The sequence below is a fragment of the Colletotrichum siamense genome (genome assembly GCF_013390195.1).
Source record: "Colletotrichum siamense strain Cg363 chromosome Unknown KSG_Cg363_contig02, whole genome shotgun sequence".
NCBI lineage: Eukaryota > Fungi > Ascomycota > Sordariomycetes > Glomerellales > Glomerellaceae > Colletotrichum > Colletotrichum siamense.
Window position 1 is genome coordinate 3684826 of NW_023501015.1, and position 27158 is coordinate 3711983.

A 27158-nucleotide genomic window follows, 5' to 3' on the forward strand; every position below is an offset into this window, starting at 1 on the left:
GTGTGTGTGGATATCTAGCAAGAGAAGATTGCGGGAAGCCCGGCTGGCCGGCGTCTAGGCATCACACTTACACAGGATTGCCGTCAATACCTCCCGATCCGCCCCGGAGAAAGGAAGCTTCAATTTAACTTCATCTTGCTGTCTGTTCTAAGCCGTGATGGACCGCTCAACTGCAGACGGGGAATGTGGAGACAGACCAGGGGAAGAAGCTTGAATGCACGCGTCCCGCTCCCAACCTAGACAAGTGCTTACTCGAACAGGGTCAACAACCCCGGTCACGAACGATGCCGCGTAAGGCCAGCTGCGGGACGAGCCAACATATGAATCCTCCCGACTTGGCGCCGAAATGAGGCTCCATTCTGCTCTTACAAGCCTGACTGCAGCTCACGCTGCCGCTTGATGCGGCTGCCAGGAATCATGCCTTCGCGCGATGCAACGTATGTGTGGCCATCACGGCAAGGCTCTCGCTGGTGCCTGAGACGTCGAGTTGTGTCCATTCTATCATTCCCGTTTATGATGGGATGAGGAGGTTTCCCATTCCAATTGACGTGTAGTTCCTCAACATCTTCTCGAGTGTCGTTCAGGTCACAATGTCCTCTTGGGGATATTCTTTGCTGGCAGGCGTCTGCTTGCTTCCCCTGGCCTTTGGACAAGTCTTTGTTGGCAGCAACAGTTCGCAAACGAGCATTTCGGTCTCTCTACCTGCGCCAGCCAACATCTCAAGTAACTGCAAGTAAGTCTCTCCGGTCTGTCATATGACTCTCAATTCAAGGTCTAGGACGAGCCACTTTACTGACAATCTCATAATTACAGTGCAACATTCACGACTGAAGTCACCTGTGACAGAAACCTTCCTAGCATCGCTTTTGGCGGCTACTTCCCTAGCAGCGATGACTTGACGGAGCTCTGCAACTCAGACTGCCTTCAGTCGCTTGAGTCACAACGCATTGCTCAAGCAGACGCGTGTTCCTCGGACACCATGATGCTTGAGGGGATGACCTATCCCATCACTGCCACGGTCGATGTGTTACTTTGGGCATACAACTACACATGTCGACGTGACGCAAGCACAGGTGACTTTTGCCAGCCAATATTCGATTCTTGGGCAAGTGGAAATGCGTCCGACGAAGTCTGCAGCGACTGCGTCCTCGGAACATATCAGATCCAGCTGGGCAGTGCCATGGTCTACGATGATGAGCTGGCATCTAACTTTTCATCCATGACCTCGTCTTGCCAGGCCACTGGCTATCCCATTACATCGCCAACACCTCTTTACATTAATGCTACAGCCACGGCTACAGCAACAACAACAGCCTCTGCCACGCCTTCCAACTCCTGCGTGAGCAACTACACGGTTCAAGCAGGTGATGACTGTCACTCCATAAGCGTTTCCCAACAAGTATCTACCAGCGAATTACTATACTTCAACAACTTGGAGGCCGGCTGCACCGACTTCCCCTCAGCTGGCACCTCGCTCTGTATACCTCACACCTGTGAAGTGTACACGGTACAACAGAACGATACATGCTGGGACCTGGCTGAGGCGTCTAATGGCACGTTCTCCATTGCCCAACTCGTGTCGTGGAACATTGATATCAGTAACGGATGTGAGAATCTCGAACTTCTCGTCGGGAATCAGATATGTGTCACGTACCCCGGGGAGACGCCGGTAGTCTCGGCGACAGGGGCGGCAGCAACAGCGACAACAGCCCCCGTGCCGACCAATGTCGTCGAGGGCACCAACACCAACTGTAGCAAGTACTATCAGGTTGCCGACGATGATACATGCGCCTCTATCACGCAGATATACAGCATCTCGCTGGCAGATTTCTACTTCCTCAACCCAGAGATCAACAGTACCTCCTGCAACAACTTGTACTTAGACTACAGCTACTGCGTACAGCCAGTGGGTGATATTTCGACCTATGCCGGCTATGGGGGTAGCTCGACCTCGGCGAATCCTTGTATTGGCGGGACTACCACGGCTCCGGAGAGCTGCTACGCCACCTCGTATTCGACAATCGAGGCGTGGACATTCCCGCCAGTCAACACCACTGGCAAGACACCAGGCGCAAGCAACTCGACGACTTGGGTCTCTTACACCGTCAGCTCTGTGCCGGCATACCCCGTGACAGCCACCAGCTACAACCCGACGCCGACTCCTTACCAAAGTGGAATGGTTGCAGGATGTACCGACTTCTACTTCGTTGTTGGTAAGTCTCACGTGTAATTGCTACAACCTGAGCACGCATGGTTTCAGCATGGGTTACCCCTTCAAAGCTCCTCAACTAACCTTTCTGCTTATAGCGAACGACACGTGCGCCGACATTGCAGATCGTTGGGGAGTGTCAATTGATAATCTGTATGCCTGGAATCCAGATGTGAAGACAGATTGCTCCGGCCTGTAAGTGACCTTGGTCATGGGAAAGAGAAGACTAACCGCTGACTTGTATGTCCCCAGCATTGCCGGCGACTACATATGTATGGCGCAAGGAACCGGTACAGTCACAACAGCATTGGCGACTGCAACAGCAACGGCAACCAGCACTGCCACGGCGACGACTACAAACGCGGCTTCCGCCACCGCTCCAGGTCCTACGCAAACAGGAATTCCTGATGACTGTGCTGACTGGGTTCTTCAGTCAGATAACGTCTATTGTGCTGACATGGCGAATAACGCTGGTATCTCCCTTGCCTGCTTCTATCAGATGAATCCAGCGGTGAACACAACGGCCGGCGAGTGTCAAGGGCTGTTGGCAGACTATGCTTACTGCATAGGAACTGAATCTAACGAGTGTTCATAAGTGGTCACGTCGCTGTGCTGCGATTGAATCGTTTTAGGACCATTGTCGTTTCAGGAGCTCATCGAGTTGGATCTTTGGTCATTCACATTAGCATTGATTACGAAGCTCTCCATGTCGTTGAGATTTCTGTGTACATATTAGTCTCTTCTCTTGGATATCATTCTTCTTGTACTATTACGGCTATATTCTCATAGTCCTTATTATTGACCCTTTACCTGCCGTTCTTGCTGTCTTTATTTATGTCATTGTCGTCGTCATCTGGTTCGTCGTCGTCTCTCGTCGTCGTCTCTCTCGTCGTCGTGGTTTCTACGTATTAGTAGCTTTATATGACATGCTTTGTCTTACATAGACGGGCCTCTCTGGTCACAGCATGACTTATTTCGTTTAAAGCAGGTATGATGACAAAGTAGGCATAATAGTCAGTCTTTGCTCCCCGAACCATGCGATTGACAAGATGTGGCAGGGTCGAGGAGGGGATGGACTAGGCAGCAAAATACGCTCGACGGCCAACAGGTTATTCCCGGGAATGTTCAGGGAGGTTTCCACTAGCGTTAGGTACCCATACCCCGTACAGCACGCTAACGGCGGGGCAAATCACACCCTCCCGGCGAACTAATATAGCGGCCGCGTAGTACATCGGTACCTGCAGGCTGCAGGGATAGCGGCACCGGGCTCACTGCTCTTCAGTCGAGCGCCTCAAGGGACCTTTTGTTTGCCAACTTACATCTACGACATGGAACAACTTCCATGATTATTTCTCCGCTGCTCAGACCATTGAGCACTTTCATCCCCTCTCAGTCGCTACCTGGTGTTGTTCACACCATCCTCTGCGGTCATGGATAACCAAATCCGATCTTTCATGCGGGTCATCCGCAAGCTCGACAACGGCGATGACCTGATCCAGTCTTTTCCAGAATGGGAGAAATCCATATCATCTCAAGATGAAGGCTCGCCGACACTCGCTGCCCAAGACCAGCGGCGTATTCTCGATTTCCCGGATCCTGACACTCAAGCTGCCAACATTGCAAAGTCGTCCACACTCAGCAAGGAGGACCTACTCAAGCGCGCGGCAGAGACCCCAGCACAGCTGTCTGCGACTGAAGTCGCCTTGCTCAAGAACCGCTACTGGCTGGAAATCTCGTCTGACGAAGAGCACGAGGTGACCCTGGCTCACGGACTGATGTCAGGGCCCCATCGTGTTTCCGAGGAAGAGTTCAATGAAGCTGACAAACGCCTCAAGGCGATGCGGCATCCGCTGTACGCGGAAAACGAGGAGAAGGCCATTGAAAATGCCTTTGCTGAGCACTGGCGGCGTGAAAACGAGGCGTGGAGGGCGAGGCAGAAGCAAGAAGCAGAAAGGTCCATTCTGGCCAGGGCGGCTCCTTGGGTGAGGCGCCTATGGGATGAGGAAAAGGGCGAGAAGCATTGGGGATATGGCATTTTTGTCGATCCTGAAGCCTTTGCCGACGAAGAAGACGTTGAGGACTATATGTGCCGTCGAGACGGGGTTTTCTTCCATGGCCGAGATGCGATCGGAGCAGGGAGCAGTGCCATCAATAATATGTGGAGGTTGCAAAGGCTTCAGTGGCCCGCGAAGACCACTACAGACGATGGCACAAAGGACGAGGAGGATAGCAAGGACGGTGGCAGAGAAGAAGAGGATACTGATCAGAAAGCCGACGATGAACGCGCTTCCAAGTTTCAGAAACTGCGTGAATATTTCAAATCGATTCGAGACCGAGCGCCTAAGAGGCAGAGGCAGGAACAGGGGACCAATACCGCAAGCGCGCAGGCTGAACGTGGAAGTTTGACGGACGGCATCCTCCAGAACGTGTTTGTGGTTGTGGACAAAGCCAGCGTGGATTCAGTCGTCTCTGGAAGTGGACTGGTCGACGACATGTGGGTTTGGGCAGTCGAGCCTGATTACGACGAATCAAAGGAGACACTTGCCTCGACAGAGCCAGCCAGCGGCTACAGAGGCTACATGCGCGTTCGGCTGCAGCAACTTGTTAACAAGTTCTACGAGGCGCGGCGCTTTCATGAGAACGAGTACCCGATGGCAAAACTCTGGGAGGCCGCTCAGCAAAGCAAACATCATGCTTTTGTGTCGACCAAGGACGACGAGGCGCGGAGCTGGAGCGTGGACAGGTTTGTGGGCAGCGCTATGAGGGCCCAGCCACCACGAGTTATGATGGGACCCATGCCAGTCGGATCATCTGGAACTGGTATTTGAAGAATGGTATAGATTTGTGAGTTTGTCAACAGCGAGTAGACTTGCCGTCTTGATGCTACTCAATTCGCTAGAATGTCTATTACAGATGTAAACTCGCCATGCTCTTAGCAGCTGTCTAGTGAAACAATGAAGTCTAAAGAAACACATTATCTGCCAACAAACCGAAATCACTCCTACATTCATTCATCAACCTGGACGCCCATGACAACTCCAATGTCTCAGCCTAGGCACTCTTCAACTTGTCCTGCCCCCTCTGGAATATCTTCTTCCTGATACTCTGGTCACTCAACCCAGAAGCGCCATTCATGGTACTGTCAAACACCGTCCTGGGCCCAAACGCATTTAGCAGCCAGACGATGAAGGCATTGGTGCCCTTCCAGACATAGGGGCTCTTGGCGCTCAACACTTCCGGCACGACCTGGCGTGCAAACTCTTCGGGCTTCATCGTGGTCTTCTCGTGCGTGGCGCTCCTCTCCCTGATCTTGGCCTCCGTGTCGGCGTACACGCTGTCCGGCGCGAACTTGACATTGTCCGCCTGGATGATGGCCGTCGAGACCTCGCCCATGTACACCGTCAAGACCTTGAGGCCCAAGGGGCTGACCTCGAGTCGGAGGGTGTCTGAGTACGACGCTACGGCGGCTTTACTGGCGTTGTAGCCGGACGTGAAGGGCCCCGGGAGGCGTGCGAGAACGGAGGCGACGTTGACGATTGTGGGGGGTGTGCTGGAGGTGGGCACTGCGGCCAGGAGGAGGGGTGTGAAGGCCGTCACCATGTCGAACAGGCCGAAGACGTTGGCGTCGAACATTTTCCGGACGCGATCGGAGTCTGCTTCGATTGCGGGTGACTCGTACACTGATAGCTATTCTTTAGTACGTATGAAAGGGGAAAGGACAGTGAGACGCACGAGCACCGGCGTTGTTGTAGAGGATATCCAGCGTGCCGCCGGTTAGTCTTGAGATCTCAGCCTTGACGTTGTTGATGCTGTCTTGGCTCGTTACGTCGAGCGTGAAAGTCTCAATATTCTTTTGATCTTGCAGATTCTTCATAGACTTGAGTGAACGGGCGGTTGCAAAGACTCGAAGACCCGCGGCGGCGAATGCGAGCGCCAGAGCATTGCCGGCACCTCCTTCGGTGCATCTATCAGGGTTACTAGTGTCAGTATCGCTGTTCTCAATGGAAGTGACCTCCAAGGATTTTTCATACCCAGAGATGAGGATGGTTCTTTGCTTTGAACCTGCCATGACCAGATTATTCAATGTTAATGCTCAAAATTGAGTCTGAAGGTTTGAGATCTCTACTCTGCTTTTGCTGTGTGTGGTGATACCTGCTGTCAGTGACGACAACAGCCTCCGCTTAAGTATTGGTGAGTACATGATGATTTGGAATGAATGATATTGTCAGTTCTTCTTCATCTATGCCTCTTGTTTGCGAAATTGTGAACATTACCATCACCGCATGGAGCGTACCGTGGCATTCAAATCGTATTAGTGATCTCCGTAGTCATATACGCGTATTCGTCAGGAAGACATGCTTCACTTGATTTGTAAGAACCTAATTAAGACGCCAAAAGCAACGGCCGTTGATGAATTTAAGCTTCATTTCGTTCCGGCCGAGGTGACTTGGATGTTCAAGGATGTTTAATAATCGTCCCAACTGTGGTGGGGCCGTCCAGCAGGATGCACCGACCGCCGACGGGGTGGGTCTTGGGCTGCCGAATCGGTCTAGCTGCCGTCCAGCACCCGGGCTGCGGCGTAGAAATGACCCGTCTTTTGCTCTATTGATACCATCCACATATTCCTTATCCTTGTATTCGGCTTGTCTATTGTAGATATCTCCGGTGTCTGTGTCGTTGTGGCTGTCAGTGTCGTCTTTGTCATCGTCGTCCATATCGTTCCATCCATGATACACCGTCTATTCCTTGTCAGCGTTGTCTATCTCAACATCACCACACCTGGAGATGAACTCTGATCCAATCGGACGAAGGCTATACTAAGTTCAACGCTTTGGTAACATGGTCTGGTGCAAAGCAGCCCACGGAAAGAAACCTGTGTAAGTGACGAGCAATGATATAAGTCAAGCCTCGTCGGCTCCTTCAAGCTCTCTCATTTGCATCAACAAGATCATCACACATTTCGTTCAAGAGCAAACAACAACTGCCCAATATGTCTGGAAACCACTCCATCGTCATCCAAGGCCCGGGGAAGGCCGAAATCGTCGAGGTCTCCATCCCCAAGCTTAGAGAGGACTACCTCATCGTCAAAGTCGCAGCCGTCGCCCTGAACCCCACCGACGTCCTGCACATTGACACTTTCGCACCCGTAGGCGCACGCGTTGGTTGCGACTACGCCGGCACCGTCGAGGAGGTCGGCCCCAAGGTTAGCAAGGCTTTCAAAAAAGGGGACCGCGTCGCCGGGTTCGCCCACGGCTCCAACGCCCTCCACCACGAGGACGGCACATTTGCAGAGTACATCACCGTCAAAGCGGGCCTGCAGCTGCGCATCCCGGACAGCGTCAGCTTCGAGGAGGCCGCTACGCTCGGCCTCGGCGTGGTCACGGCGGGCCAGGCCCTCTTCCAGAGCCTCGACGTGCCTTACCTCGACAATCCCGCCACGGAGAAGGTGCCGGTCCTCATCTACGGCGGCAGCACGGCGACAGGATCGCTGGCTATCCAGTACGCCAAGCTCGCCGGTCTGTTCGTCATCGCGACGGCTTCAGCCCACAACTTTGACTACCTCAAGAAGCTGGGCGCCGACGTCATCCTGGATTACCACTCCGACACCGTCGTCGAGGACATCAAGAAGCACGCCGGCGCCGGACAGCTGAAGAACGTGCTCGACTGTATCTCCACAGAGGCGACCGCCAAGATCTGCGTCAACGCCTTTGGCGAGGCAGGCGGCGTCTACTCCGCCCTGCGGTTCGTGCCGGAGGAGCTCGTGTCGGCGATTAACGACAAGGTGACACTGAAGCTGAAGCTGGCGTATTCCGCCATTGGAGAGGCGTTCCAGTTCGGACCGCTTTCGTTGCCCGCGGATCCGGCGGACCTGGAATTCGCAAAGAAGTTTGTGGCGGATACTGAGAAACTGCTGGCGGAGGGAAAGCTTGTGCCCCACAAGCCGACTGTGGATGAGGGTGGGAGTGGTCTCGGCGGCGTCCTCAAGGGTCTCGATCTCGTCAGGGAGGGCAAAGTCAGCGGCACGAAGTTGGTGTATCATATCTAGGTAGCCTGGCTAGTTAGTTCCGTCGGCCGAAAAACACACTTTTCATCCTGTCACAAGCATCAAGGTTTCCAAGCATATTGAGGATGAAATTGACTCGGAAAGCCGGAGCCAACGAACAATAACTGGATTCGTGACTTTTGAGTATCCATAATTCTGTCTGTCGTAAAGACGTAAAAGACCCTAAAGAAATGCGAAAATTTCTTGCTTGCTCGCTCGCTCGCTTGCTGGACAGGGTATCCGTTGTTCCCCAAACACCATGCTCTATGCTCAGTCCATAACCGTACTCGATGCTTTTATGGCTTCATCACTCATTCATGTCTTTAATTCGTCACGCTTGAAAGAAAGCAGAAGGGTAAAAACAAGTCTGGGAAGGGGGTCATCGCGGGGGTCGTATCGGTGTGCCGAGAGGTGTGCTGTAAGCCGAGCGATCATAGCTCTTGTTCTTGGCGCGTTTTCGTTTAAGAGCGGTCCAGTCGGCCTTCCAGTTCAGAATACTTTGGTTGAGGTCGGGATCAACATCCAAGGGTAGCTGTACTTCAATGGCCTTGAGACCCAGACGAAGGTAAGTGAGCTCCGAGTCGTTTTCTTGAAGCTCTTCTTCCCTGCGACGAGTCAGTAACGGTGCTGGGTTGCCGAACGCTGAGACACATACAAATTCCGGACTCTCGACTGAAGAAAAATGATGCGTTGTGCTGCACGTTCAGCGCGGGTGACAAGTAGCTGGTGGATATGCTGGACAATTGTCAGTTACCGTCTTATGAGTCATCCACTCTGATTCTAACCTCCGATTCCTCTTGTCGGGCCTTGAGGTTTGTCATGAGGGTTTCCAATTCGATATTGAGCTTGGCCGCCTCAGATGCGATGCGGAAAGCGTCGACAGCGGGTTTCTTCTCAATGGTAGGTTCAGGGGAAGGGGTGTCTCTTCTGAATGAGCTCCGCCATGAGGGTGAGATATCCGATAGTCCAGAGCGAAACCATGAGGGCGATGGCGAGGTCCACAGAGATTCATGCTCTTGCTCAATCTGCTCAACCGCCGGCCACGTCTTAGGCTTGCCTTGGGGTGTCTCTTGAGCCATATGAACCTCGCCAGTCATGACACCTTCGATCTCATCAAGCTTGCCATGCATGGCGCTAACGCTGGTGTCCGGCACTTCCTCGCCCGCCAGCAGCTTTTCCGCTAATTCATTGAGTCGCTGGACTAGACCAAGAGTGTCTCTGGTGGTCTGGGTGCCATTTTCGTCTGAATGAACGGATGCCGTGAGGTCGTCTTCAGTCCAGGATCGGGCCAAGGGGCTCTTAGCGACTGGCGTCGAGAATTGTTGGCTGGTGGTGGAAAACTGTTTGCGCGGCGGTGACAGCGGTGAGAAGCCGCGGAAACTCAGAGTTGAGGGTAGAGAGGGCGATGAGGCTTGCGGTGAGGAGGGTTTAGGCGTGGCAACGTGCGGCGTCGAAGGAGGCGGTAGTTTGACGGCACGGTCATGGCTTCTCAGACGCCTCAGACCTTTGCATGGACTGTTGTCGTCCTCATTGTCGTTCAAGTCGATAAAACGTAGGCCCAGCCCCGAATCCGACCTGACGTCCGGCATAGCTGTGCATTGAAGTGTTTTGGGAGTGCTTTGGGCGGCGACGGGCCAACCAAAAAACCGGGTCTTTAGCCTCCTCCCGAGTCCTCTTTTGGAGGGAGGATGATCAAAGGAGTAGGTTGACGCGATTAGAGGGAAGCAATGCGACTATGAGTCCCGAGTCGGGTCAGGGCTGCATGCGCAACGGGTGACAAAGCGGGAGAGCGACGCTACCAATCGCCCAGAGTCAGGTATCAATCCGTAGGTAGGTAGTTACTTAGTGTAGTATTTCCGAATGGGTTCCGAGAGGCCGAATTGTGTGCGCGGGCGCTTGGCTGTGAATGGGAATCTGAATTTTGGGGTTGGTAGCTGCAGGTTTAGCTGCGGTAAGGTGTGATGAGGTGTGTCGGTCAGGAAGCCAACCAATGCATTCGAGTGAGAGTCTGGCTCCTTTGTCTCTGGCGCGTTGGACGCGATGAGAGGCGTTCAGTTCGTGTCGGGGGCTGGTGAAGGCTGGAGTCGGCAAGCGAAGGGCTGTGACTGGCTGGGCAAGCTTGAAGAATTGTGGCGCCATGCATGTGACCGCAGGGGGGACGTGGACACTGAGCTGGCAGGAGCTGCCCACATCCTCAGTAGCCAAGGGCAGGTCTTGGAGACTTGGAGACGCTGGAGGGGACATCGAGGGAAGGGGAGACCACACACACTGGCACTGGACGAGGCAGGAGGACGGGAGGGGACGTGGACCGGGATTCTGCGGCGGGCGGGGGCGGTCTGAGCGGCATTGAGGCTGCCGCTGCATCGAGCTCGCAGTTGTGTTGCGTTGCATTGTGTGATGTGGGGGAAGGGAAGGGGCGGACAGTCAGCCATCCCGCCCACGGGCAGCCTTTTTTTGTTCGGCTACCAGGAAGCACACGGGGAAAGCAGCAGCAGCTGCTGCGTGCTGCTGAACGAGAACCCCTCCACCGCGGTCGTCGGTTCAGTGGACGGGTCGCGTGCGACGTAAATTGCTAGTGCGGTACTTTGGCGGTCAACTTCCCTTCTGCCGGTCACATGTGTCAAGCTTACCTGCACTTTGAGGCTTTGGGGTGACCATCACTTTGAGGCGCCTTTTTCCACACCACCTCAATCGGTTGTTCAATGTGTCTCCCATGCTAGAGTGTCTACCTAATACCAGGCTGGCTGACACTGACTCCAAGGTTCCAAACCCGCAGACGGCTGAAGCTGAAGCTCTTGGCAGTTCCGAGTGTTACCAAAGTACACTCGACGAGCAACTGCTCAACAACCCTGACTGTGAAACCAGGAGTCAACATCGAGTAAATATAGACAAGAGCCTCTCTCTGCTCGGAGGCTTTGAGAATCAAAAAAACAAAACCTCGGGCTAAACACTGACGAGCGGACACCACCGGGGACTTGTTTCGAAGCGCACCTCTCCAAGTCGGCTAACCCACACATGTATCGCGCTACCATCGAACGACCTCCGCAGGGGCCTATGACGCCGAGTCGGGGAAAGTAGCAGCGTACCTTTGCCGGCCCAGTCTCCTCAGTGGAGAGAAAGTTCCTGGCCCGGCCGCGGCCTTGCTCTGGCTGTTCCCGGCACTGCACTCCAAAGCTCTCTCGCAACATCCCGCCGCTGCTCCGTCTCCATCTCCATTGCCAGAAATAACCTACTCGAAACACCCTTTCGAGTAGTGCTGCTCGCACGCGACCTCTGTCATTATCCCCAATTGACAATGCAGTACTAGAAGTCCTCGTCCATTTTCACTTCTTGGAGACCAAATCCTCGACATCAACCCTCTCTCCCGTGCCTGCCAGGTTCCATGTTGCCCTGCGTCATATCAAAGCCTCGGTAAAGGCCCTGACCAGCTCGCTCCCGCGGGGTCGCCTCAACTCGAACTTCCGGAATACCAGTCAATCACCGGTCCCTCAATAGTCGCCCAACATGTCGTGGAAGAAGACGGACAAGTTGATGGACACCATCAGGCATTACGCCAGTTTCCCGGCGACTGGCGTGAGCTTGAGGCAGATGGTCCAGTTTGGTGAGAGGCCATCCGTTGGTACGTCTATCCCTCCCCTCCCAGTCGCTCCATCAGCCTCATGTCTCGCCTTTTGCGGCTTCCGCATGCGCCGCCTGCTTTCACTCGCGATGCGCCAATCCTATCAGCCTCGTCCGGTGCCGTTTGACCTTCTCGCTGACCACCTGCCTCTCTCCAGGAACTCTGTTCCGTGCATCGCAGTTCCTCGCCGAGGAACTACCAATTCGCTTGGCCCACCGCGTTCAAGAACTCGACGAGCTTCCCGATGGTCTCAACGATATGCCTTCTGTAAGGCGTGTGCAAGATTGGTACGCACAGTCGTTCGAGGTACGTCGAGGCTCTGCTTGCATGACGCATAACGGAACATGACTCACTGACGTCCGGTCGTCTTTAGGAACTCACACAACTGCCACGACCCGATTTGGATAGAAGCACAAAGGAAAGACTGTTGAGGCCGAGCAAAACTTATGGCAAGGCTCTACTCTCTGAGGCGACAAGAAATCCGAGTATCGAAGAGGGGCAATACGCATCTCTGCCGCAGACCAACAACGGCAATGGTTTCAACAAACAAAAGGCCGTCGCCGCACGGAGATACTTCGCCATGGTGGACGACACCGGAGACTGGCCCGCCGAGCTTCGGCTGTACAACGAAAGATTTGCAAAGGCCCTTCACGGCATCAAGAGGAGACACGATGGCGTTGTGACGACCATGGCGCAGGGTATTCTGGAGTATAAGCGCAAGCGACAGCGCATGCAGATTGACAACAACATTCAGTCGTTCCTCGATCGCTTCTACATGTCGCGCATAGGCATCCGTATGCTCATCGGTCAGCACATCGCCTTGACTGACCAGAGCCACCACCGCGACCCCACTTACGTCGGTATCATCTGCACAAAGACGAATGTCCAGGACCTGGCTCAAGAAGCCATCGAAAACGCGCGCTTCGTTTGCGAGGACCACTACGGGCTCTTCGAGGCCCCCAAGATCCAGCTTGTGTGCAACCCGAACATTAACTTCATGTATGTGCCAGGACACTTGTCGCACATGCTTTTCGAGACCCTCAAGAACTCTCTCCGCGCCGTCGTCGAGACGCACGGCCAGGACAAGCAGGAGTTCCCTGTGACGAAGGTCATTGTTGCGGAAGGAAAAGAGGACATCACCATCAAGATCTCGGACGAGGGCGGCGGCATCCCCAGAAGCGCCATTCCCCTGGTCTGGACCTACATGTACACCACCGTGGACAGGACACCGAACCTGGACCCGGACTTCGATAAGAGCGATTTCAAGGCGCCGATGGCTGGCTTTGGATACGGACTGCCCATCTCGCGTCTGTATGCGCGGTACTTTGGCGGCGACCTGAAGCTTATTAGCATGGAGGGGTGAGTTGCTTGCGACATGCTTCAATCATGTATGACGGACTGACTAACGCTCTGCACCAGTTACGGCACTGATGTGTACCTCCACCTCAACCGCCTGTCCAGCTCATCAGAACCCCTGCAATAGGGACCAGCAGTCATGAGGGATAGGAACGCTCGAGGATTGACGCTGGGGCTGAGGTATAGTTTGCACAAGAGGCTCAAGGATCGCGAGATCACGGAACGTCGGCAAGTCGGCGACGCCCAAGAGATGATGAACCGGGGCGGCGACGCCAATCCAGGGTTTTACAAGCGTGACAGCGACCTGTAAGAACTTCTGGGCAATATGATTTAGTGGCTGCTTCCTGCCTGGCCACCATGATTGTGTGCCCAACTCCCTCTCAAATTTGCCTCCTCGAGGGTAGAAAAGAGCTGGGTTGGCATGCAATCACTGACGCCGGGGTCAGGACGGCCGAAGCAATGTAAACCAACAGCGTGCTTGGTTTGGAATTCCCTGCTTGCGAGTGCTCGTAGCAATGCTACGAGATGTATGGCACACACACACAATACTTTACTTTTTGGATATGAGGATGGGAAGGGCATTTTAAAAGAACAAACCCCGGCTGGGAATGGTCTTCGGGGTAAATAGGGACAGGCCGCATTCATACCACCGAGACCGGATGGCGGTGGCGTCTTCGTGTCTTTCTTATACCGCCTCTTCTGTCGTTGAACTTGTTGGAATACATGATTGCGCGCATTCACTAGAGACGATTCTGTTCATCTGCAATTCCTGTGCATTATGCTACCTAACTATGGTGGTAGCTTTAGGGCTGGGCCTGTTGGCCCGCCGGCCTCCTGTATCGACCGAACCCCTTCCAAAAAAGCAAAATAACATTCCCCCGTAACCCCGTCAGACCTCCCGAGTGTTTCGTCGAGATGCTGTGCTCACTCCAAGCTAGAAGACAAGAGAAAGAGAAAAGGAAGGAGAGGAGAAAGCGCAGCCGAACCGAGGATAAGCACGACCTAGTCAGATGTCTCGTCCTCATCGTCTTCATCCTGGTAAGGACCTTGGATGATGCGCTGCTGCTGCTGCTGCTGCGGCAGAGTTCTCTGCATATTTTGATGCTCCTTGCCGGACAGCTGCTTACGGTCTCCCTGTCTGTCCTGCGAAAAACGTCAGCGACCACCGAGCATATGTCGAAATGAGTATTAGCACTTACTGGAGCGGAACCGAAGCCGCTCTTTTTGGGCTGACCTCCCATGGTCTGGGGACGGCTTTGTCCGCGGAAGACGTTGTTGGCTTGGGTATTGTTCCGCGGGGCAACTTGGCGTGTTGTCTGGGCGGTTGCCGCCGCTCCCATGACCGAAGAGCCACCAGACCGAATGGTTGGGGTCTTGTTCACTGCATGTTGACGACCAGTCGAGTCCCAGGCGTTGAATGTGACAGCGGCAGACTGAGGCTGAGACTGGGGCTGGGGCTTCGGCTTCTGCTGGGCCTCTTGAGCATTCTTGAACCAGAGTGCGGCCATGCCGTTGTCCAGCTCTTCCAGGCGAGATCGATTGGTATCGGCCGAAACCACGGATTCGGCGCCACGAACTGAAGAGGTGACACTCTCCGTGTCGGCGCCGCGAGCAACGGGACGGTAGTCCGGGGTGACTGAGGAGTTGGCCGTGCTGATGGGGTAGCCATTGAGAGCAGTGACACCATCGGTGCCAGTGATAGGAGCAAGAGGCTAGCACATATGGTCAGCGGGACAATATCACCCTGGCTCGGAAACCTCACCTGATCATCTTGGTGGAAGTTGAATATCTCGGACGGCTCAGTTGGGAGACGACCCTCGAAGTCATCCAGCTTTTCGACGGGGTCCAGCGTTTGCTCGGGAGCTGCCCAGGGGGCATACCCAGGCTCCTGGGTGTTCGTCCAGTGCTGGCAATGCTTGCAGATCTTGAAAGAAAGTCAGAACGGTTCTATGGAGAGCAAGGAATTTCCAGAATAACTGACGTTAACTCCGTTGGTACGGTTGTTCTTGGAGAAGTCGTCCAGAATACGAATTTTGTTGCAGGGCCCTTCACACTGGATCTCCTTGACAGGCTCGCCAGAGTGCTGCCGGCAGATCATCCCCGTGTTGGCGGCATTGATGTTCGCGCCACGAGAGAGTCTGTCCGTGACAAGCTTCTGCTGGCGTTTGGAGAAGGCACCCCAAGGGCGCCACTCGCCACCAAGATCGCAACGAAAGCTGTGAACCTGGTGTCAGCCTGTGAACAATTGTCGTGCTGCTGTGTCGAGACGAGGCACGCGGGGGCGGTTTCCTACCTTTCAGGCATTTTCTTTGCGCTGTTGCCAGGTCTGGACTGGCCAGGCTGGCGAACACGGCGGAGCTCCTCAGGCAAGGTGTAGGAAGACATGGCTGAGGTAGAGATGCAGGGTGGCAATGCAAAAGGTATTGTTGTGCAGATGTGAAGTGTTGGCGCGATGTCTGTGTGGATGTGATGAGAGGGAAAGGAAAGGGAATTTGGCTGGGCGAGTGCGGCGAATTTAAAGCTGTGGCCTGAAGACCGTAACCGAGGGAAGGAACCTCGAAGAGATTTGGTATGGGAAGGAGACAGAGAAAGGAAGGAAGAATCGAGCGTGGTAGGCCTGTTGATGGCGGGGTGTGAAGAGGGGGAAGGACCAGTTCAGACTCGAGAAGCAGAGGGGCAGGAGAAAAGGAAGCAGGAGCGCGTTGCCCGGTGAGGGACTCGGTTCTGTAAGGAAGCTGGTTGGACGAGCCGGTTCTTCGAGTCTGAGAAAGAAGTTATAGAAGGGGTCAAGGGGTGCTGGCAGTATCTGGCAGCGAAGAGGTAGGCAGGTAGTGTGTTGTTTGTGGGCAGGTAGGTCAAGGCTATGTCCAAGTTAGGAATGGATGTTGACAGAAGAAAAAGTCGCGTCTTGTGTAGTGGGTGAAGAGGAGAAAGTCTGAGGCTGCAGAAGGCGAGTGTGGGAGAAAGATGGGGGATTAAATAGACCGTGGAGGCAGCAGCCCACGAGCAAGACCACCTGGATCAAAGGAGGCAGGTGCTTTCCCGTTCTCTTTCCAGAAAATCGAGAAGGTTTCACCTTGGTTCCCCGAGCAGATAGAAAGAAAGAAGTGCCTTGTCACGCTCAGTCAACTGCCCTTTCTTCAAGCCTGAGGCTGTTTGCACAACGATAGGCAACGAGAGTCCCTACTTCAGTCGGGCTCAAATTCATTGGTGATGAATGAGCAGCAAGTATTTCATAAATATTACCATAGGACTGTCCCATGTTCAAACAAGAATGCCGTGATACTGAAAGCCTCAAAGTTACTAGTTAACATGTCTTACAGCCTTCACCCAGCCTGAGCATGGGAAAGCTGCCATATGCAGCTAACGTCTATTCCATTACCCAGAGGTCATTTGTAGAGCTAGTCAGACTAGCATGTACCGGCAGCTTCCACTAACGGTGCTTGCTGTTGATGGTAAGGGTAGAGGGTCCTGTCCAAGAACATTACTTCTGAAGTGATATGATCTTCATAGTGCGGTATATTCTCAACTTCTGATGTCGTTCTGATCCTCATGCATATCTCTATATAACTATTGATTCAATTATTTCATAGGACTGCCTATCTTATTTCTATATAAGTATTGAACGCGTTCTCAAGTGTTCGTTGAGGCTGAGAGAGTTGATAAAAGTAGGGATAGCAATATCAGCGGAAATAGTAACAACGGTAGCAATGACAACAACAACAACAAAGATAGTGACAATAATAGATATGATCACGACGACGACAGAGACGACGACAGAGATGACGACAGAGACGACGACAGAGACGACAACGGAAACAACAATAGCGACAACGTTAGGATAACGACGAATACAGAGCTACAGAAATCATGGTTGCTGTGGCACAATCAAAACATGCATCTTCATTTCCCTGGTCATCTGACACTATCTCACTGCAGCTGTCTTGATCTTGAGTGCTCTGGTATTGATACCAATTGCCCAAGTATCAACCTTCCAAGCTCCCAACGAGCATATCAAAACCTCAAGCATGACGAAGAACGAGCCGCGAGCCTGTGAGCCGCTTCCGTATCAGTCGTCTAGCTCTGGAACGACCTGGCCCATCTCCAAAGACAGCAGTATAGTTGATGCCCACTTGAGCCTCATGCACAGGCGGATCCTACAACCAACGGGCTGGAATGCTCAGGCGTGCCTACATATCTACCCCCGAATAACTCAATCCTTATGCAACACTGCAAATTTAGCGTGATTACCCGTTGTCCAGTCGACAGTGGATGCAGTCAATATTTCATAAAGGAATCCCACTGCGTCCCGGGGGGTGGTTCACCAACATGGGTCTTCTCACCGGAGAGGATCTTCAGAAACAGCAGACAAAAAACCCCACACGCTAGAACTCACCGGGGACAGTGACCTGCACCACCGATTTCCCTTTTTTCCCAACAAAGTGCCATGTCACGGGCGAAGGGCGATTCAGAAACGAGATCAGCTCATCTCGTGTACACCGGCGCGCGAAACATGGCCCCCGAGAACTCTGAACAGCTGACAACACGTGCTAAAGGAACATTCCATCCCAGATGCTACCCTACGGCCGCCGCCGCCGCCGCTGCGGATACACGCGCCCAAAACACCAATTCCAGGCTGGGTTGGGAGGGTATCGCGGAAAACGGCTTGTGATCCGCCGGGAAAAAACCTACAAAGGGTCCCAGCAAGCCTCGCGGATCAGAAACATGAGGGAACATGTTCCCACACGGGACCTCACGGCGGCTCCGGATCGGCGGTTCCAACTTCGTGGTAACTCACGACAACGAACCACACCCATCAGACACCTTCGGAGATGGCTGGCTGGCTGGCTGGCAGGCTGGCACGCGGCTGCGAAGATTCGCTCCCTCCCCCTGTCAAACACACCAGCATTCTTTCCCAACGTCTAGCGTCCAAGTGGGTGGGTGCAGTGCAGGAAAGCCGCAGCACGAACAGTGAGGGAAAATTTCCGTCGAAGCCTCAGGGGTCCTGACATGTGCAATCCGCCACAGGATGGGAAAACGAGAAACGAGGGAATAGTCAGAACTCTGTTCCTCTCTGGCCGTGCAGTGCAGACCGCAGACCCAGGCAAGGCAGGTATGTAATATGCACAGATGCATGCGGCAACGGCAGCACGACATCGTGAATCTCCGCCGAGTCAGCAGCCTGATCAAGACCCATGCATGATTGGCAAAAAAGAGATACCCACCTCTCTCACGAGATCACACACCCATAGGTATCCAGCCATTCTCTTTCCAAACCCCGAAATTGCCCATTGCCATCGTCCGTCTTCATGCCAAACCAAGATCGGCAGGCCGCCACAGAGCTGCCCCTCATCCTCCTCCTCCTGCCCGATAGTGTCTGTCAGGTCCGACCCGAAGGAACGGAGTGTCAGCCCGGGCTCGCCTCCGTCTCACATACAGCCGTGCAGAATGCCTCGCATTAGAGTGACACATGTGAAGCGTGCGGCGGCGGATACAAGCTGTCAGACTCGAAGGGAAGGCGGGGGCCAGAAGAGAGACCCGAGGCCCGGAGCAAAAGACTTCTCGGGAGCGGACTTTGAGACGGCAGGGGTTCGCATCGACCCCCGGCCGTGGAAGCACGGCCAAGAGCTTCCAGAAAAACTCGTTTACGCGTCGTCGCAGCCCATGCGCACCCTTCGAATTGGGGCCCTGGCTGTTTCCACGAGACGCAGAGAAGCCCGGCAGCACGCACGCACGTCCCCCCATTACGGAAAAAAGGGGGTGGAAACAGAGCCGACCCAGAAAGAGTCCATCTCTTTTTTTGCCTTCAGTAATCGAAAACGAGGGCCATAGCTCTGAGCACTCCCCCCTTGTAACGGTAATATTCGAAGGCGGCAGGGCATATTAAACCAGCCCCCAACATATTCAAACGGCATGGTTGTTTGTAGCGCAGTATCTCAGCGGAACAGGGTAGGGTGGTGAGGAGGGGCAAGATTTGGTGGTGTCAATTCGCCGTGATGGTGCGGCCACAACCTCAGTTGATGGAAGGTGGTTAACCTCAGGAGGACCCTGGAAACACGGTCCAAAACGCGGCACCGAGTGCATCTGGGGAATTGGAAAATCACCCGCCTGAACTTTCGCAAATTCATGCGGTTGCCCGTCAGCATTTTTGGGCGCTGATGCACGCGTCGCATGGGCAATTTGGCGGCATATCTTCCCATACTCGAGGCGCGGGGAACAGGCGGGCAAATCCAAGGGACCTCTACCCAGAGGCTGCCTGGAAGCATAAAGCCGCTCCTGAGCTTTGCATAGCGCCGCCAGCCATGAACCCAGCACAGGACAGCGCCATGCCTATGCCGCCTCACCTACTAGGTAGGCACCCCCCTTGCTCAAGCTCATGCCCATGCCCGCCCAAACAACCGTCGAAGAGGGCCAGCCGCCCTGGACGAGATCCTCCTCGACTGGGTGATTTATTGGTCTTGACCGGACGCAGAAGGGCCCGCGGACCAGGTCGAAGCAGCCGATGGGGGCGTCAAAATGGAGAGCTACCGCCGTTCCTGCTGTTTTCTTTCTTGTGCCGCTGCGCCAAGGCTGGAAGATGGGCACCAGAGATCCCCGACGCTGGTCATTTTGCAGGTCCCCTTGTCATGCACTCAACTTCACGAATCACCAGGGGTGGTGGATGATAACTTTTTTGGCTTCACTCACTCACTTCTCATCTCGCCGGTCCGTATTTCTGCACAGACGTTTCCCTGTCCCAAGAACCCCACCTTTGGCTGTCATTCCAAATGCGCTTGCACCGCGGATGTGCCGGTTGGCTGGCTGCTCTCCTTCGAAGCCCGCGCCCCGGTTGAATGATTTTCTTTTTGGAGCAGGTTCCGCTTCATGGGCCGGCCTGGGATGAAGGCTGAAATATGAATCGCGGGACGAGAGAGCCGTGCGCCGCTACATCACGGCTTGCGACGCTGGGTTCAGCAGTGGGAACGAGAGGAGTCGACCGACGGTCTAAACGCTCCGATCTCGAGCGATCCTCGACGGCGACGGCGTTGGTCCGTTAGTCGATAGTGTTGGGCGCCAATGTGTTCCACCACCGTTCTGCACCGTTGTGCCCGTTGCGGCGCCGACTTGGCTGAGGAAGAGAGTGATGATCCTCCGGTGCTTCTCACGCATAACATAACGTCTATGCTCAATGTGGGGTACCCTCTCCTACGGCCATGCCCGGATCCTTGCGGCCTTCACATATGAATCAAACCGAGTTTTTCGTTGTTTTATGCAGGCCATCCTTTGCTGGCATGCCATTATCGGGACGTTGATAGTCGAAACAGACAAGTGGAGCAGAAAGCCAACGCGAGATGGTCAATTCTCGTCACTCTCTATGGGCTATGTGCAACATGATCGTGTGCAGCTGTCGTAGATGCCAGACCAAGCGGGAATAGTACTCCAAGCGACTCATTCCTCAGAGGCGATAATGCAAACGATGATTCCCTACCTTCCGCAACGCCTCGTCTATCTTTTGTTTTGTTGTATGACCATCTCTGCTCTGTTCCAAGTGGTTATGCGTGAGCATCTTCCTGTCTAGTTTTCCTCTTCACCTGCAACGTTGTGGATTCTGTCATTCAATGTTAGAGACGCACCAAGGCGATAACGAGGCCAAGGATTAACGTACCCAATGTCTGCGCTCCTTCCAGGAGACCGCGGCTCAGCGCGTGCACGGGAAGCCAGTCCGTTGATGTTGGCCGCCTTCGCAGCAGGGGCATCCGCGGGGGCGTCGAGCGTGGGGCCGCTGCTGGCCACAAGCGGTCCCCGATGCTTCCGCTTCTTGTTGCCACTGCGGAGTTCGCTGAGATGCTCCAGGTAGCCCTCAGGGATGGGGGTGACGTAGCAGCCGTTGAAGACACCGACTTCAAAGTTCTGCGTTGTGGGATCGCGGGGAGACAGCTCGGCGCAGGCAGCGATGAGGTCCTTGAGGTCCTGGTAGATGACCTTGTCGGCGCCGATGTGCGCTGCGATCTCGTCGGTGGTCTTTCCGTGGGCAATAAGGTCCTTCTTGCTCGCCAGGTCGATGCCGTAGAGATGCTCGTGCCTGTCCAATCTGTCAGTGTGTTTTCCAACTGGTGACACCAATAATTGAGCCTTACAGAATCTCTGGGCTTGAGCTAGAGAAAATGACCTTCTTGGCACCGGCTTCACGGGCCATGAGGACAATCTCCTGACTAGTGGTTCCTCGCACCTGTTGGGACCCAACACATCAGCATTGTCTTGAGTGTAAGACGACCGCTCGACATACAATACTGTCATCTACCAACAACACACACTTGTCCTTGAATTCTGATTCAATAGTGCTAAGCTTGCGGCGCACGCTCTTTTGGCGGACCTATTGGATGTCAGTTTTGCTTCAAACCCCAGATCAAAATGGTTGGCATACGCTTTGACCAGGCATAATGAAGGTTCTTATTGTCCCCTTGTCAGCCCATGCTTGACAGCTCTGTTCGTGAATTCACATACCTAAAGACATATCTGATTCGCCCCTGTCAGCACCAACTCTATTGCGAATTCAACATGGAAAGGAGAAACATACCTGTTCTTCACAAAACCGCTGGAGAAGGGCTTGTTAAGCCTTGTTGCCAGGGCTGCAGCTGCCGTGTTTGATGTCTCTGGAATAGGAATGACAACGTCAATTTCCTTCAGGGCCTCTTCACCAAGCGTTCTCTTGATCTTGTCTGCCAGCTTGATGCCCTGGTTTTCTCTTGACTTGTGAACAGAGATACCGTCGATCTCGCTGTCTGGGCGCGCAAAGTAGCTGGTACTGAGTCAGCTCCTTGGTTTCCTTCCACAGCCCGCAGGGTGGGGCAGCAGTGCCCTGGAGGCAAACAAGCCCCAGGGATAAGCAGAAATACAATCACTTACACATATTCAAAGACATCCGGCGTATATCCAGCAGGCTCCTGAATTTGCGTCAACACGGGGGTCGACCCCTTCTTCAAGAGGACGGCCTGGCCTGGCAGGACGTTTGTGATGTCCCGGAAGCCCAGCTGGCGGAGGGCGACAGACTCGGAGGCCAGCATGTAATCGTAAGCTCCCTCCAGGGTAGCAGAGGGCCGGCGGCCCCACACCAAAGGTCTGATGCCATCGGGATCTCTGAAGCCGCAGATGCCGTAGCCGGCAATCATGACAACAGCAGCCCATGCGCCGCGGCAGCGCTTGTAAGTGCGCTCGAGCGCACTGAAGAGATCAATCTCGTTGATACGGGCCTTTCCGGTCTCGTTGAGTTCGTTGGCGAAGATGGACAGCATGAGTTCGGAGTCGGAGCTGGTGTTGACGTGACGGTGCGCCGTCTTGTCGAGATATTCACTTTCGAGACGTAAGCATGACTGCAGCATCTTCATCAAGTGTGCGAATACTTACCGAAGCTCAGCGGCGTTGATCAGGTTGCCATTGTGCGACAAGCAAATTCCATACCTTGCTGATGTCAGCAGATGTCCCGAGGCATCCGGAGTGAGTTTGCATTGTGAAGAGGGGGATAGTCGAGACTGGTAATCGGGAGGGGGTGATTTACGGAGCTGTTGGCGAGTGAGGTTAGCAAAGTTCGCAACTTCATGTAGTTTCCAATCTTACAGTTGACGTAGCTGTGGACACATGAAGTTAGAAATAGCTTGACCTCGTTCGTATTCATGAAAACTCACAATGGCTGCGCTTCCGCTTTGCTCGAGCTTCCCGCCGTGGGGTATCTCAGGTGAGAGATTCCCATCCAACCGTGGAGATCGACGACTCTCTTGCCGTCGTTGAACACTTTCGAGGCCATTCCGTTGTCCTTGCAAGAGTATATTCTTCCGCCTTCGGAGCAGACGGCGATTCCTGCCGCATCCTGACCACCTATGGCGATCACTCATGTCAGTTTTGTGACCGTGGGGAAAGCCAGTCGGTTGAGAAAGAGGGAACCGACGGTGCTGCAGGTAGTAAAGGGACTCGTGGAGGTCCTGAGCGGCGTCGCAAGAACCGTCTTCGTCGTCACGGTCATAATGACCCATGCAAATGCCACTGATTCCACACATTTTGTCGAGTTCGGGTGGTCGTGATAGCTTCGGCGGGGTATCCGATGGCGGGGTATTTTAGCAGCGGAACAGGGTCCACGCTGGGGGTTGCTCGCTCGAAAACGTGGGGGACGGCGATTCGGACGGGTGAATTCGAAAGCGTCGAGGCCTGCGATTCTCTTCGACGGTCGAAGGAGCTCGCGAGGGCTTGTCTGGGAAGAAAAGCTCTTGCGAGGGAACGATACAGCTCCAAGAGGGAAAGGGAAAACAAGAGAGAAGACGTCGCGACGGTCGAAAATTCCTGCGCGGCACACGGACAAGCGCACATAAAAATAAAGTGGGGCCGGTTATCGGCGCTCCCAAACGGTTGGCGATCGGAAACCTTAAGGGTCCCAGCTACCTTAACGTCCCGAACAAAGAGACGAAGCAACCTTATCGATTAGCCAGCCCGTCTTATCGGGCCCGGGTCGCTGGCTGGCGGCCGGTTACCTGCAGTTCTGAAAGACCGATGCATTCCGGACTTCGACTGCGAGGGGCGCGCAGGAAAGGGCAGGTCCATGTGATGGTTGCCACGTGGTACAGCGATGCTAGGCTGGAAAAGACTTGCGTCTGAGGGTGCAGCCACCAATGGCTGCATGAGCAGGACGTTTGGAGTTATCGGCCATGCAAAGAAGATGTATTAGTGGCCGAAAGAGCAAAGGGGCACTGTTGATGCAGGTATTGAAGATGGATGGCCCTGTGACATATGCTGTCTAAAGATAAGAGTGTCGGACCGAACCACCATCTTGCTCGGTGGCAGGGCTGGAGTGTGGGTGAAATGCTGTCATGACCTGCCACTTGTATGCAAGTCTCAGATCAACTGGTCGAGTCATCAGATCGCAGGAAAGAGGCCGCATCGAGGCAACTATCGAGGCAAGGGGCAGTACAGCTGACGACGGCTTAGATATCTCAGTAAGGCTGGCGACACCAGAGACATCGCCCTTGCGATGCCACCACCCTCACATCCACCCAAGAACGGGAGAGGTAACGCAAGGCCCTTATGACAGCACCTGTATCAAAACAGGGCCATCCAAGACTTGCTGGCTTTCCTGCAAGGAGGTCTCCAAGACAGGCCTAAGTTCCGTGTCCATATATCAAGCAGCTGTATCAAAGAAGGCATTATGAAAGGACTAAGCAACCGTTTGAGCCAAAGAACCCGGATAATTCCATATAAATGATGCTCGGATATTGGGATAGAGATTTGTGCATCGTAGATCTTATGCATTCAGTGGATCCGTGAAACAGCTTGGTGGAAGCGTGTTGGACGTGGTGTCTAACGTTCACGTCCCTTGTGGCTTGTCGATCACCGTCTTCCTTCATCAAAGCTCCATTTCAAGGATGCCGGATCCTATTTGGGCCCTAATCTAAGGAAAGACCCGTGGAATTAGGTGAGGGGGAGGGGGAGGGGAAAATGGATGAAAAAGGATATTCGGTGGGCGGGGGTCAGCAAACATCATTTCCCTGGGATAGAGAGAGGACAAGCTGCTTTGAGCAAGAGGCAGCGAGCGGCAGCCAGAGGGCGTTACGGCGCTGCAACACGCTTGGAGGATGGTTCTGCTTGCTTCAATAGTCGTTGGTGTTGCTGCCATCACCTTGACACCCTGATTCCCGTCGTGTAGGTTGTGCTTGGCATATGAGTGACATCAAGCCAAATCACGGCATAAAGTATGTATCCAACTTAACACCCGAGAATGGAGCCAGATCGTCCCAAACAACGTCAAGCCCAGCCAGACGACAAGCAAGCCCAAGCTCTAAAGCCAGGTTGTCCTGTGGCTCTGGACGATCAGAAATCTCGCAGAAGCATCAGAGAGGGGGAAGGCGGGGGTCTGTTGCAGAAGGTGCATGCAACAACATGTTCCAGACGTCTTCCACTGATGGGCCCCAGGCAAAATCGATCAATATTCTCGGTAGGTTGCGGCGGATTGCAGTGTATCGTTCGGGGTCGGGCCACTCCACTGATTGTCACGTTGCGACAAGCTGCTGGTTTGGACTTTTTGTCATCGCGTCAAAATGGGAGCGGGAGCAGGTCCGTCTTTGCATCTCTGCCCCGTCGGTTGGCATGGTCACCGGTGAGATTTCCCAAATCATCACGAATGCCCCGTGTTCCAGAAAATTACAATCCCGGCGGGACGAAAGGAGGAGACGGCGGCGAGGCGAGGGACGGGAAGGGGGAACAGCTCCATCCTCTGTTCCGGCTCCCCGTGTTCGGGACGAGCTTGATTGAGCTTCGAGGCATTCGACGAATCGACTGCACCTGCGGCACAGGGCTGTTGTTGTCGAGGTTGGGTGTCGACCCTCTTCTTGGCGAACCCATTCCCACGTTGCCTCGGCCGCAAATACAGTTTCTGCTTTTGCCCGTAGTCGGGGGAATTTCCCATCGGCTCGTGGCGTCCATGTCGCCGTCTGGCATTCGGAGAAAAGAAAGCGAGGCTAGTCGTCTCATATGAAGCGAGCGGCCTGTGACTTCGATTGGAGGACAGACGAGATTGACTTCACAGCTACACTGCGATATCAGGCTCAAACTTCAATGACATTTGGGACTTGGTAAAGTCACATATTCGTTCGTTGTATCCGCACCTCCCAAGGAAGGCGATGGACGTGGTTGGTGGCTTCTCAAATGGCAGGAGCTTGGAAGCACCTTCCCCAATCCCTGCTCTGTCCTTCCCAGGCCCAGAGGCCCGGAGGAAGGTACTGACTGGCAGACCCGGGACCTCGCAAGAACTTGGAAGCTGCTGCTGTCCACAGCAGCTCATTGCCCCTTCAGGCTAGATGGGAGAGCAGCTACCGACCTTACCGTGAGAATCCTTCGGCAGCGCTTTCCATCATGTGTGCCCGATGGAAGGCACCCGACCTGCCCACCTGCCTTGACTCAACTTTGACTTGATCCGACCTGACTTGCCGACCGACCAAGGTAACCTCGTCATGGCATGTCATCATCATCCAGTCTCTCGTCGTCGCTCTAAGGCAGGTACGAAGACTGACTGCTCCTCCCGCTGGCTGCAAACCTCCCCGCCGTGTTTCATCATGGTCCCTGGGTGATCAAGTTAACACCAAGCAGCTGGGAATGCTGGGCTCTCCCGCCTTCCGCGTCGCCAACAGCAAATCAACGCCCTTGTTGGCCTGGGATGTGGTGCGAAGGAGCCACCGGGCCTGGGTCCAGTTCTACCAGTAAGGCCTGTTTTTCTTGTCACTGTCTTGTTCCTCAGTAATGCCCGTGCCCACTGTGACGCGACTCCTCTGGCAAGTCGCTACCTTTTCAGACTTTCGTCTGTCGACGACGACGTAGGAATCCAGCTGGTGCCATTCACCGAGGCCTTCAGCGACCACCGTTTCGGCTGATGTCAGTATGTGACGTCCCGCACCGGCGATGGACTTCGGATCTTCACACATCTGCTCCTCATGACGAGCCGGACCTGATCTCGCTCCTCTTGTAGGGTGAGACAAGAGGCGGATTTGCCATGGCTCAGACCCGGACGCGCTCCCCGGCACCACTTCCTACGCTACAGCATCACCGTCATCTTTCACTGCAATACACCATCGACGGCCAGTAAAAACCTCCAGGCAAGGCTCATCAGGGCCGTTCCGCAGGCCCCGAGCCAAGGTTGCAGCAGCACAGGCAACGTCGCAACGTGAATTGCGAAAAAGAGATGGCAAGAACAAGCAGCGGGTACCAATAAAGTATGTGCTCCGCTTCAAGGTCTTGAGGACGTTTGATTTTTATTTTTTTCTCTTTTCCTCCGAGGTGACAAACTGTGGACAGGTTCATTCGAGATCTCGGGCATGTCTGAGGTCTAATCTAGGGCCTGCTGGCGGGACATGAAACTGCGGGAGCGACCATAAACGCTAACACGATTACTGCGGCGCCAGTCCCAGCCTGTAGGG

General features: G+C 54.2%; 9 protein-coding genes across 9 annotated transcripts; 5 read left to right on the forward strand and 4 right to left on the reverse strand.

Moving 5' to 3' along the window:
• Nucleotides 1-590: 590 nt before the first annotated feature.
• CGCS363_v002925 (LysM domain-containing protein) lies at nt 591-2804 on the forward strand (the record flags this gene model as incomplete). The annotated part of the gene is made up of 4 exons (XM_036634774.1): nt 591-733; nt 814-2213; nt 2308-2404; nt 2462-2804. The coding sequence occupies 4 exons, from the start codon at nt 591-593 to the stop codon at nt 2802-2804; spliced, it is 1983 nt and encodes a 660-aa protein (XP_036500809.1).
• Nucleotides 2805-3639: 835 nt separating this feature from the next.
• Nucleotides 3640-5037, forward strand: CGCS363_v002926 (uncharacterized protein; the record flags this gene model as incomplete). Its single annotated transcript, XM_036634775.1, has 1 exon — nt 3640-5037. The coding sequence occupies one exon, from the start codon at nt 3640-3642 to the stop codon at nt 5035-5037; it is 1398 nt and encodes a 465-aa protein (XP_036500808.1).
• Nucleotides 5038-5260: 223 nt separating this feature from the next.
• On the reverse strand, nt 5261-6278 carry cctT-0 (Short-chain dehydrogenase cctT; the record flags this gene model as incomplete). The annotated part of the gene is made up of 3 exons (XM_036634776.1): nt 5261-5889; nt 5942-6174; nt 6241-6278. The coding sequence occupies 3 exons, from the start codon at nt 6276-6278 to the stop codon at nt 5261-5263; spliced, it is 900 nt and encodes a 299-aa protein (XP_036500807.1).
• A 921-nt stretch (nt 6279-7199) lies between these two features.
• On the forward strand, nt 7200-8255 carry TOXD-0 (Protein TOXD; the record flags this gene model as incomplete). The annotated part of the gene is made up of 1 exon (XM_036634777.1): nt 7200-8255. The coding sequence occupies one exon, from the start codon at nt 7200-7202 to the stop codon at nt 8253-8255; it is 1056 nt and encodes a 351-aa protein (XP_036500812.1).
• Nucleotides 8256-8631: 376 nt separating this feature from the next.
• Nucleotides 8632-9841, reverse strand: CGCS363_v002929 (uncharacterized protein; the record flags this gene model as incomplete). Its single annotated transcript, XM_036634778.1, has 3 exons — nt 8632-8857; nt 8908-8987; nt 9038-9841. 3 exons carry the CDS (start codon nt 9839-9841, stop codon nt 8632-8634), a joined length of 1110 nt encoding a protein of 369 aa, XP_036500811.1.
• Nucleotides 9842-11756: 1915 nt separating this feature from the next.
• CGCS363_v002930 ([Pyruvate dehydrogenase (acetyl-transferring)] kinase) lies at nt 11757-13354 on the forward strand (the record flags this gene model as incomplete). The annotated part of the gene is made up of 4 exons (XM_036634779.1): nt 11757-11871; nt 12029-12177; nt 12245-13230; nt 13291-13354. 4 exons carry the CDS (start codon nt 11757-11759, stop codon nt 13352-13354), a joined length of 1314 nt encoding a protein of 437 aa, XP_036499835.1.
• Nucleotides 13355-14229: 875 nt separating this feature from the next.
• On the reverse strand, nt 14230-15612 carry CGCS363_v002931 (uncharacterized protein; the record flags this gene model as incomplete). The annotated part of the gene is made up of 5 exons (XM_036634780.1): nt 14230-14370; nt 14427-14939; nt 14990-15151; nt 15209-15443; nt 15521-15612. The coding sequence occupies 5 exons, from the start codon at nt 15610-15612 to the stop codon at nt 14230-14232; spliced, it is 1143 nt and encodes a 380-aa protein (XP_036499836.1).
• Nucleotides 15613-20781: 5169 nt separating this feature from the next.
• ADE4 (Amidophosphoribosyltransferase) lies at nt 20782-23258 on the reverse strand (the record flags this gene model as incomplete). Its single annotated transcript, XM_036634781.1, has 12 exons — nt 20782-20815; nt 20873-21289; nt 21345-21436; nt 21494-21580; nt 21632-21656; nt 21712-21723; nt 21785-22006; nt 22114-22557; nt 22612-22669; nt 22822-22832; nt 22890-23079; nt 23150-23258. The coding sequence occupies 12 exons, from the start codon at nt 23256-23258 to the stop codon at nt 20782-20784; spliced, it is 1701 nt and encodes a 566-aa protein (XP_036499837.1).
• Nucleotides 23259-26340: 3082 nt separating this feature from the next.
• CGCS363_v002933 (uncharacterized protein) lies at nt 26341-26827 on the forward strand (the record flags this gene model as incomplete). Its single annotated transcript, XM_036634782.1, has 2 exons — nt 26341-26445; nt 26711-26827. 2 exons carry the CDS (start codon nt 26341-26343, stop codon nt 26825-26827), a joined length of 222 nt encoding a protein of 73 aa, XP_036499838.1.
• Nucleotides 26828-27158: the final 331 nt, after the last annotated feature.